The 12202-nt window shown below is 45.7% G+C and overlaps 1 protein-coding gene across 1 annotated transcript in view; it reads right to left on the bottom strand.

Annotated features, from left to right (window-relative positions):
• LOC306766733 (titin-like) overlaps positions 1–12202 on the bottom strand; it is a 377999-nt gene that overhangs the window by 320795 nt on the left and 45002 nt on the right. Inside the window, 14 exon segments of the mRNA XM_079254554.1 lie at positions 2868–3056; positions 3148–3273; positions 3356–3640; positions 4286–4517; positions 4601–4769; positions 4835–4979; positions 5055–5315; positions 5391–5651; positions 6171–6431; positions 6503–6766; positions 6947–7207; positions 7295–7555; positions 7628–7891; positions 7965–8237. Coding sequence (XP_079110680.1) covers positions 2868–3056; positions 3148–3273; positions 3356–3640; positions 4286–4517; positions 4601–4769; positions 4835–4979; positions 5055–5315; positions 5391–5651; positions 6171–6431; positions 6503–6766; positions 6947–7207; positions 7295–7555; positions 7628–7891; positions 7965–8237 — 3252 coding nt within the window.

Raw genomic sequence — 12202 nt, 5'->3', positions numbered from 1 at the left:
GAAGCATGGTACAGATGGAAAGCATGGTACTGATGGGAAGCATGGTACCAACTGAAAGCATGGTACTGATGGGAAGCATGGTACTGATGGGAAGCATGGTACCAACTGAAAGCATGGTACTGATGGGAAGCGTGGTACTGATGGGAAGCATGGTACCAACTGAAAGCATGGTACTGATGGGAAGCGTGGTACCAACTGAAAGCATGGTACTGATGGGAAGCGTGGTACCAACTGAAAGCATGGTACTGATGGGAAGCGTGGTACCAACTGAAAGCATGGTACTGATGGGAAGCGTGGTACCAACTGAAAGCATGGTACTGATGGGAAGCGTGGTACCAACTGAAAGCATGGTACTGATGGGAAGCGTGGTACCAACTGAAAGCATGGTACTGATGGGAAGCGTGGTACCAACTGAAAGCATGGTACTGATGGGAAGCGTGGTACCAACTGAAAGCATGGTACTGACGGGAAGCATGGTATCGACGGGAAGCATGGTACCGACGGGAAGCATGGTACCGACGGGAAGCATGGTACCGACGGGAAGCATGGTACCGATGGGAAGCATGGTACTGATGGGAAGCATGGTACTGATGGGAAGCATGGTACTGATGGGAAGCATGGTACTGATGGGAAGCATGGTACCAACTGAAAGCATGGTACTGATGGGAAGCGTGGTACCAACTGAAAGCATGGTACTGATGGGAAGCGTGGTACCAACTGAAAGCATGGTACTGATGGGAAGCGTGGTACCAACTGAAAGCATGGTACTGATGGGAAGCGTGGTACCAACTGAAAGCATGGTACTGACGGGAAGCATGGTACCAACTGAAAGCATGGTACTGATGGGAAGCGTGGTACCAACTGAAAGCATGGTACCGACGGGAAGCATGGTACCGACGGGAAGCATGGTATCGACGGGAAGCATGGTACCGACGGGAAGCATGGTATCGACGGGAAGCATGGTACTGACGGGAAGCATGGTACCGACGAGAAGCATGGTATCGACGAGAAGCATGGTATCGACGAGAAGCATGGTATCGACGGGAAGCATGGTATCGACGGGAAGCATGGTATCGACGGGAAGCATGGTACCGACTGAAAGCATGGTAGTGACGGGAAGCATGGTATCGACGGGAAGCATGGTACTGACGGGAAGCATGGTACCAACTGAAAGCATGGTACTGATGGGAAGCGTGGTACCAACTGAAAGCATGGTACTGATGGGAAGCGTGGTACCAACTGAAAGCATGGTACTGACGGGAAGCATGGTACCAACTGAAAGCATGGTACCGACGGGAAGCATGGTACCAACTGAAAGCATGGTACCGACGGGAAGCATGGTACCGACGGGAAGCATGGTACCGACGGGAAGCATGGTACCGACGGGAAGCATGGTACCGACGAGAAGCATGGTACCGACGGGAAGCATGGTATCGACGGGAAGCATGGTATCGACGAGAAGCATGGTACCGACGAGAAGCATGGTACCGACGAGAAGCATGGTACCAACTGAAAGCATGGTACTGATGGGAAGCGTGGTACCAACTGGAAGCATGGTACTGACGGGAAGCATGGTACCAACTGAAAGCATGGTACTGACGGGAAGCATGGTACCAACTGAAAGCATGGTACTGACGGGAAGCATGGTACCGACGAGAAGCATGGTACTGGATGGAAAACATAATACCGGCTGGACTTTAGTGACCATTCTGGTTCATTTGTGGATATTTTCGAATCATTTTCTGGGAGGAATTTTTGTCCACAAATTAATCTCTTGTATCAATCAGTTTTCTGGAGGATCAATAACCTGAAGGATTGAAGCTTCAAAAAAGTTTAAAGATGGCTGACAGGAAGTCAGATCTCTAACAGGTAGGGTGGGGACTTTCCTTAGTGAGAGTGGAGGTGATGGTGGGGAGGTGGGATGGCTATTTCACAGGCAGTCACCTTCTTCTTTGGTGATGGTGAGATTGGCGGAGCACGCCGCTTCCCCGGCAGCATTGGACGCACAGCAGGTGTACTGACCCGCATGCTCAGAGAAGGCGTCCACGATGATGAGAGTGACAGCGTTCGTCACCTCATCAAAGTGGAAGATCAGGTTCTTTGTGGGCTGGAGTGGCTCGTGGTCATGGAACCAGCTGATCTCCGGCCTCGGCGAGCCAGATACGAGTGCGTGGAAGCGGGCGACCTCGCCATGCGTCACCACGCAGCTGGTGATTGGCTGGATAAAAAGAGGCTTTTGGCCAGTGGGAAGTTTCTTTAGGCTGGAGACGGAGATGCTGGTGAATGTGGTATTCTGAGACCCAGCAGCACCACCAGATCCTCCTGAAAGGGAGCAGGTGCACTTCATTCACACAGTAAGTGGAGTAGCCACACTGCATTAACCAGTATAAACCAGACCAAACTGGTCCAAACCAGAGCAAACGGGAGATAAATACTGTCCAAACCAGAGCAAACTAATCCAAACCTGTCCAAGCTAGTCCAAATCAAAGTAAACTGGACCTAAACATTGGACCAAACCAGTCAAACTAAACCAAACTACAGCAAAGTGGTCACACTATACTGGAGCAAACTGGTCCAACCTGGGCCCAGACTAGATCAAATTACTTTAAACCAGAGCAACCCGGTCAGAACTGGTCCACGCTCAGAACGGGTCCACTGTCAGAACGGGTCCACTGTCAGAACGGGTCCACTGTCAGAACGGGTCCACTGTCAGAACTGGACCAGACCACAGTGAAAACCAGATCACGGTCGTGGTCGGACGACTTGCTTGACCTAACCTGTAAAAATCTTAGCTGAGTCGTGGATCTGATCCAGAATCTGGACCGGAACCCGTCCTGCACCTGGATCTGAGGAACAGGTCTACTCACCGTCCAGCACCAGCGTGGCAGAGCAGGACACCCTCCCGGCGTTGTTGGTGGCCACGCAGGTGTACTCGCCCTCGTCCTCGGGGTAGACCCTGGAGATCTCCAGCTGACAGCTGTCGTCAAACTGAGATATCCTGAAGAAGTCCGACTGTTTGATCTCCTGCTCCCTGTGGAACCAGCTGATCTTCACGTCTGCAGACAGATGAAGGAAACCAGAGACTCTGTCAGAGTCGGACCCGCCCCCTCCCTGTGGAACTGAAGCTGAGGGGGTTGGTCCTCTCACCGTCTCCGCGGACTCTACACTGGAAGTGAGCCGGTTCTCCCTCGCGGGCAGAGGCGTCGCCGATGGGGGAAATGACAACGGGAGAAGCCATGGGGGCCGCCGAGTCCGGAGAAACCACCTCTGAGACTAAAACACACAGAGAGATCCGGTTTAGGGCTTTCTGGAGGTTTCCCGTCTGTCCGCTCCGCGGGACCGGGTCAGAACTCACCCTCCACGTTGAGTGTGGCGGTGCTGGTGGCGGCACCGCACTCGTTTTTGGCTTCGCAGTTGTAAATGGCGGCGTCCTCGGGGAAGACCTCAATGAGCAGCAGAGTGTGCTCGTTGCCATCGTGGAGGAACTTGCACTTGAAACCCGGAGACAGAGCCTGGGAGTTCTTGTACCAGGAGATCTGGGGGTGGGGGACGCCGCTCACCTGGACCGAGAAGCGGGCCGGCTTCCCAGCCTCCACCGACTGAGGCTCCATGTGACGCAGGATCTGAGGAGGTTCTGGGGCTGAAGGACAGAAGCGTCACGTTGGTTAGTTCCACCGCCCATCATTCCCAGTCCTCCATATAGTCTCTAAAAACTGGATCTGAGTCAGCGACCCAAACTGGGTATGGAGATCTAAATATTTATATAGAAATGCATGTAAAATATAAAACATTTTTAGATATGAAATTAAATTGTAGAAAGTTTATTAAGGAAATATGTTGAAATATAAATTATAATAAATGTAAAATAATACAACATGATATCAAATTTTCTATAACAGATAAAAAATCCTAAACCCCAAATAATAAAATTTAAAAGCAAAAGAAATATCATTAAATGGTCTGTTTATAATTACCTGCATATTAAATTATAAATATATGTATAACAGGAAATATAAACAATATCTATTTTAATAAGTAAAACTAAATGAATGTTAATAAATGTAAAAAAAAAAAAAAAATGAAATCAAGACTTAAAATTGTTTAAAATTAAATAAAATAGAATAAACTAAAACTCAGGTCAAATATGGATCAAATATGAAACTATCCTGAAAATGTTGTAAAAGGATGATTAATGTAAACATTACAATGGGGTAATTATTTTACTGATCCGGTCCACCTGGAGACCAGGTGTGGAACCTGAGCCTGGACTTTCTGCTGGACTCACTGTTGACCCGGAGGTTCATGGTGCTCCTGTTCTTGCCGGCGATGAAGGTGTACTCGCCGGCGTCGCTCCTGAAGGTCTCGGAGATGGTGAGGCGGTGCAGCTTCCTGATGGTGGCGTAGCTTAACCTCTCCTCCACCGAGAACTGGATCTCCACGCCGTTCCTGAGCCAGCGGCCCTCCACGTCGTCCTCGTTCACCTCAAACTCAAAGGTAGCTCGGTGTTTTTCCAGGACCTGCAGGACAGGATGGAGAAATGTTCTGACTCGCATTCAGATCTCTCAGAAGTTCAGTTGTCTTCTGAACCGTGACGGCTCACCGTGATCTCCCGCTCGGCAGGTTCGGAGATCCGGACGTCGCGTCCTTCCACGGTCAGGTGGGCCTTGGAGACACTGGATCCAGCGACCACGGAGTACTCTCCGGCATCGGACATGCGGACCGTCTGGATCATGAGGCGGTGAAGGTGCTTCTCTGAGGTCACGAGGTACCTGAGGAGGCAGCAGGATGTGAGACCTGATCAGCAGTGGATCCCCGAGGCGTCAGATGGACTCACCTGTCCTCGGACGTGTCCAGCTCCTGGCCGCCTTTCATCCACATCACCTGGATGTTGGGCTCAGAAACCTCGCACTCGAAAACGGCCTTCTTTTTCTCCGTGACCTTTATGTCTTTGATCTTCTTGGTGAATTCAACCAGCCGAGCTGAAAACAGGGAGACAGACCAATCAGCGGGGTCCCCGACGTCGCTAAATCCGCCCGACACCACGCCGTCGTTACCTTCCACGAACAGGTTGGCGGCGCTGGCAGCGGAACCGGCAACAAACTGGTATTCCCCGCCGTCTCCGAAGTGAACGTTCCGGATGGTGAGCGAGTGCGTGAGCTGCCGGCTGCGGACCTGGCAGCGGTCCGACGACTTCACCTCCACGCCGTTTTTCAGCCACTTGTAGACGATGCCCTCGTAGTTGACCGTGACTTCGAAGGTGATGGTATCCTTCTCCTGAGCGTTCAGGTCCTTCATCATGGAGGTGATGAGAACGGCTGCAGGAGAAGCACACGTTAGAAGGACCTACGGGAACCAGGCCTTCCGGGTCATGCAGCCGGATGCCATCTTACGGTCGACGGTGAGCGTGGCCGACACGCGGTCGTTCCCGCAGACGAAGGTGTACTCGGCGGAGTCGTCCCTGCTGGTGTTCATGATCTTCAGCTGGTGGAGCTTCCCCTGAACCACGATCCGGAACTTCTCGCTCATCTCGATCTCCACGCCGTTCTTCAGCCAGGTGGACGGCACGTTGAAGTGCGACACCTCGCACTCCAACGTGGCCGCCTGCGTCTCGGGAACCTGCAGGTTCTTCATGGGTCTGGTGACTCGCAGCGCTGCATCAGATCCAGTCACAACACGTAAATTACCAACAATATGCATCTTAGGTCAATATTCATAAACTACAAATTATAGCAACCAGATGATAAATTAGACTTTTAAAAGAATTAATTAGTTAATTAAGAATTAAAATGTTTTAATTGATTTTAATCATTTTAAATGGTAAAATATCATTTTATCTAAAATATGTTTATTTTTTAAATTTAATTTATTCATTTAAATCCAATAAACATATTTGATTTTTTTTCTGACATCAAACTTGAAATAATTTAAAAATCTGTTTAAAAATATTTTCGAACAAAGTAAACATAAAATATTATAAAAGTCTAAATTTATTGTCAATTCTTTTTTCCTAAAACTAAATCAAACTTTCTGGTAAATTTACAAAAGAAAACAAGATTCTATGATTTTTTTTTAAAATACTTTTTTATTTCTGTATTTTGTTCTTACAATTTTTTTACAAAATTGTATTTGGGTTTCTTCTTTGCATGTCTTCTAGACTCGGTGTGACGTACCCTCCACCGTGAGCACGGCGCTGCACTGCAGGTGTCCCACCACCGCCGTGTACTCTCCACCGCTGCCCTCATCCACCTTCTGCAGGACGAGCTTGTGAGCCTTCCTCTCCGACAGGATCTTGCACCTGTCGCTCGGCTTCAGCTCCACGCCATTGAACATCCACCTGACAGGGATGTCGTCGTGCGACAGGCTCATCTCGAAGGAGGCGGTGCCGTCCAGCAGGGATGTCACGTCCTTTATCTTCTTCACAATTTTGATGGCTGTGCAGACGAAGCGGGAGGAAGGTTAGGAGGGAACGGCAGAGGGAGTCAGGAATCCTACAGATACTCACTCTCCACGTTGAGCCTGGCGTTGGCCGACAGTTTTCCCAGCTTGAAGGAGTAGACGGTCTCGTCCTGCGTGCTGCAGCCCTTCACCTTCAGGGTGTGGACGGTCCCCTCGCACGTGATCTCATACTTGTCGCCGTTCTGCAGTTCCACGCCGTTCCTGATCCACTGGGATCCTTTCACATCCAGGTGGGTGAGTTCCAGGGAGAACACCGCCTCCTGGGTCTCCGTCACGGTCTGGTTCTTCAGGGTCTTCTTGATCTTGACAGCTGGAGGAAAACCCGCATGTCACATGACCATAAACCGACATGACGAAGACGCATTTTAGCCCAGAGGGTTCAAACGGTTTATGTCTTTGTGGACCCTCTGGTGGGACGCTTTTGGCCCCCGGGCCATATGTTTGACACCCCGTTTGGAGACACCGGACACCGCAACACTCTGGTACTCACCCTCCACCCGCAGGTTGGCGCTGGTTTTGGAGTTGGCCACCTGGTAGGTGTACTCTCCGACGTCCTGCGGTCTGGTGATGAGGATGACAAGGCGCCTGACGGCCCCCTTCACCTCGCTCACCACGTTCTCATTCAGGTCCACGGGCTGGCCGTCCTTCAGCCACCTGCCCTCCGTGTCGGCGTTGGCGACCTGGCATTCCAGCTCTGCGGTCTGAGACTCGGCCACCGTCACATCCTGCAGCGGGCGCGTGATGGCTCCACCTGGTGGCGACACAGAGACATCTTCGTCTGGTATCTGACCGTTTCAAGTCCAACTTCTGGACATTCAGACGGTTTCTGTGGACGTACCAGAGACTGAGAGCTCAGCGCCGGATGTCTTCTCACCGGCGTGGAACATGTACTGGCCCTCCTCATCCTTCATCGTGTCAATAACCACCAGAGAGTGGACCTTCCCCTTGGACTCCATCTTGTACTTGAGTCCGGCCTTGAGCAGCTGGCCACTGAAAGTCCAGACTGGGTCAACTCCAGGATGAGAAACTTCTACATCAAAGGTGACATTCTGAGACTCTGAGCAGACTTTGTCCTCCATGTGCTTGATGATCTGGACCTCTGTAGAAGCAGCTGCGTTAGAACATCAATCAGAATCCAAAGAAAGAACAAAAAGGAGACGGGATGTCTTACGTTCGACAGACAGGCTGCAGCTGGTCTCCACCTTCCCCACCACCAGCTTGTAGCAACCTTGGTCCGAGGCAAAGGTCCTGCTGAAGACCAGGCGCTGCTTGGCTCCCTTAGCAACCATCTGAATGCGGTCGCTGGCCATCAGGAGCTTGTCGTTGTGGTACCATTTGATGGAGCTGACGTCCTGAGCAGAGATCTTGGCCTCCAGGACAGCCTTGGTGCCTTCGACAGAAGACACGTCCTTCAGCGGCACCACGATATCGATGGCTGTGAGAGAAGACAGAAGGTGAGGACAGGATGTCCACAGCTGGACGTATAAAAGAGATATCCTGGCACTCACTCTGAACATTGAGTTTTCCAGAGGTGGAGATGTCGTGAGATGGAACTATGAAAGAGTAGGAGGCAGCGTCTTCCCTGCTGACGTTCTCCACCAAGAGTTTGTGGACCAGCCTGTCGATGACGATGTGGACGGAGTCCGAGGCCGAGATGGCCTGGCCGTTCTTCAACCAGGTGCCCTCAACGTTTTCCTGAGAGAAGCGGACCTCCAGCTGGGCGATGTCGCCCTCGCACACTGTGAGGTCAGCCAGGGGCTGCATCAGGGTGACCGGCCGAACTGTGGGGGGGGGTACAGGACAGCTGAACTACCAAACCTCTAATCAGGCTGGAAATCTACAAAGTTCTCCATGAAGGTGAATTAAAACAGAAAACAAAGATCTAGAAATCCCTTCCAGCCTCCTTTTCCACCACAAACACATGATATTTCATCTTCAGACTGATCGATTTATTGATTGTTTGCAGATATTCTGAACAGGTAAACAGATGCTCTACAACTGAGATATACGTATGAACATACCCGGGTTTCATCACTGGTTTCCTCAATTAAATAAATATAAATTATAATAGAATTAAATAAATACATTTTATACTCATTCATTACACAAATTTATGTAAAAACACCAATTTATGTTGAATAATAAGGATTTTCACAAAAAATTCATTTATTCATCTTTAAATCTCATTTAGTCTAATTCAGGGTCACATGCTGTGGAGTCTATCAGTTATCAGGAAAGCAGCAGGTAGACGTGGACAGGTAGATATCGACAGGTAAACTTGGACAGGTAGACCTGGACAGACAGATCTAGACAGAAAGACCTAGGCAGATAGACTTGAACAGGTAGACCTAGATAGGTAGATTTGGACAGATAGACCTGTACAGGTTGACCTAGACAGATAGACTCGGACATGTAGACCTGGATAGGAAACCAGCAGAGTACCCAGAAAGAAGCGACGCAAACATGGAGAGATCCTTTTTACAAAACATTGAGTCTGTTTACATAGGCATCTAAATCAGATGTCTGTGAGTAATCAGATTACTGTAATAATCTGATACGACATGTCTACATGCACTCCTGAAAAATTATGTTCCAAATGTTGTTTACATTTATCGGTCATACCAGTCAATGGCTCCAACATTTGAAGTTAAAAGGGCTAATTTTATGGTTTTAGCATTAGCTCCTAAGGGCTAATTTTATGGTCTTAGCATTAGCTGCTAATGGTGAATTTTATGGTTTTAGCATTAGCTCCTAAGGGCTAATTTTATGGTCTTAGCATTAACTGCTAATGGTGGATTTTATGGTCTTAGCATTAACTGCTAATGGTGGATTTTATGGTCTTAGCATTAACTGCTAATGGTGGATTTTATGGTCTTAGCATTAACTGCTAATGGTGGATTTTATGGTCTTAGCATTAACTGCTAATGGTGGATTTTATGGTCTTAGCATTAGCTGCTAATGGTGGATTTTATGGTCTTAGCATTAACTGCTAATGGTGGATTTTATGGTCTTAGCATTAGCTGCTAATGGTGGATTTTATGGTCTTAGCATTAACTGCTAATGGTGGATTTTATGGTCTTAGCATTAGCTGCTAATGGTGGATTTTATGGTCTTAGCATTAGCTGCTAATGGTGGATTTTATGGTCTTAGCATTAACTGCTAATGCTGAATTTCATGCTCTTAGCATTAGCTGTTAATGGTGAATTTTTTTATCTTAGCTTTAGCTGTTAATGGTGAATTTTATGATCTTAGCTTTAGCTGTTAATGGTAAATTTTATGATCTTAGCTTTAGCTGTTAATGGTGAATTTTATGATCCTAGCTTTATCTGCTAATGGTGAATTTTATAGTCTTAGTTTTAGCTGGTAATATATGAGGAAAAAGATGCTAAATAGCTTGCAGGTGAATATATTCTAGCAGTGAATAAAAACATTGAAATGTGACATACTGTATTCCTCCCATTTGGAAAACCCAAAGGTAACACCCATTTTTAAAGGAGACCACGCTGATGTCAGCAATTTCAACCCAATATCAATCATTCACACTATCACTAAAATATTTGAAAAATTAATTTACCGTCAACTATCCAGTTATCTTAACCATTTTGACATCTTATCTCCCAAGCAGTCAGGTTTTTGCTCTGGATACTCTACAACAACTGCCTTACTTAAATAACAAATAACGTCTTCTCTTCCCTTGTTTAAAATCAGTACACAAGTCCCATTTTTCTTGATCTCTCAAAAGCCTTTTATCAAGTAGACCACTATATACTATTGGATGAGCTCTATTCAGTTGGATTCAGTAGAAATGCTCTCTTATAGTTCAATGCCTTACGTACGTAATAGACATCAATTTTTTTGTTTTTAATGGTTAACAATCTGGCCACTGTATTATGGAAAAAGGTGTACCACAGGTCTCCAGTCTTGGTCCCCGTTTATTTTGAATCTTTATTAATGACCTTCCACAAGTCTGTAACACTTGTCAAATGCATCTGTATGCTAATGACACTGTTATGTATTTATCAGACACAAATCGAATTCAACTGCAAAATTCGCTACAGAATTATTTTAATTTAATTCATAACTGGTTAAAAGTGAATTTATTAAAACTTTAAAAAATTTAATTGCATGCTCTCTTGTACACGGAACTCTCTTCATTTAGCCAACTTAAATATCATCTTTGATAATGGTTTATCAATGATAAAAGAAACTACTGTTAAATATCTGGGTCTTTGGCTGGACTTTGAACTAACTTTAAAGCCCCATATCGATTATATAACTAAATGTACCTACTCTGTCTTAATGCCTCTTCACAAAACATGCAACTGTTTTACACGACTAACTAGAAAGAAAATCATATCACAGTTGATATTACCAATTGTTGATTATGCTGACATAATTTATCAAAATACTTATGATACATATCTTCAACCATTAAATGTTGTATTCAATACTATATGTAGATTTATTTTTAGATGTCCCAATACAACTCATTACTGTATACTATATGACAAACTTAACTGGTTACAACCAAATATGAGACAATAGTGGTACTGGTTACAATTCTTATTTAAATGTGTCTGTTTTAATGTCCCTTTATATCTGAAATGTTTCCTAACTCTATTCATACCTACATATTATTTAAGAAACTCAGGAAATATGTCCTCATTGTTCCTTTACGTCGTAAAGAGATAGGCCGTTGCTTCTTTTCTATTAAAGCTCCTAATGATTGGAACCATCTACCAGCATCTTTAAGGGCAACAGCATCCTATAGCTAATTTAGAACCTCACTTTATATACACCTTAAAACACCCTGTCTGTGTTTGAAATTTTCCTTTGTTCAATATCTAATTGTTTATAATGTTTATTCCTCATGTTATAATATGGGGATCTGAGAGGAGCGAGATGGGTGAGTTGTGTGAACAGAATCAACTTATACCATGATTGTCTTGTGTTAGGTGTTAGTCTTTAGTGTATTGTTTGTAATACGTCCTGTGTCACAATCTGTTATTTTATGTGTGTAATATTGTTGTTATGTTAGTGATTTGTCCCCCTCACAAACGAAATGTCACATCTTAAGGGGTTTTCCATAAATAAATGTACATTACATCATCTCAGACAGAAGTTGATTGGACGGAAGCGACAAGAAACTTTTCAAATGTATTTATATGCTATAAGCATGTCAATAGCATTGCTAACTCACGCCAGAGAAGCGCTGTGGTTGTTTTCACCGCAAAATGTATAAAGAAAGAAAATCAACCAGAGTTTTATGAACAGATGTTGGTATATACATATTAGATATTTAATGATATTTGATAACTGAATCTGTACAAGTTTAAGATTTGGTACATAGCTGCAAGTATCTGCTTCACTTTTCTATTTGAGTGTTTCATTCTAAATAAATATTCTGAAAGAATGAAAGGAACAGCAATGGAACGGAGATAAACGTGGTCCAGATTTTCCAGAACATGGTGCAAAATGAGCAAATATCTGCAAACATAAATGAAGTTCAGCACTTTTAATATTAAACATGGTGCTGTTATAGTGAATGAGGGACTGGTTGGAATATCTGGTGCAGATTTACACTGGTCCTCATCATATTTATCTGTTGCAGTGAATAGGTCCAGTTTTTCTGGGTTAAACATGGCGTCCCACAGGGAACAGTTCCACTTCTGATTTTATTTACTGGACCGTCATAAGGTGTTGTTCTGTGGGTCAGAAAGGATTCATAGATCTGTTTTCTGTTTTT

Source organism: Telmatherina bonti (assembly GCF_933228915.1).
Source record: "Telmatherina bonti genome assembly, chromosome: 15".
Lineage (NCBI taxonomy): Eukaryota > Metazoa > Chordata > Actinopteri > Atheriniformes > Telmatherinidae > Telmatherina > Telmatherina bonti.
This window is presented reverse-complemented; position numbering and strand designations above follow the sequence as displayed.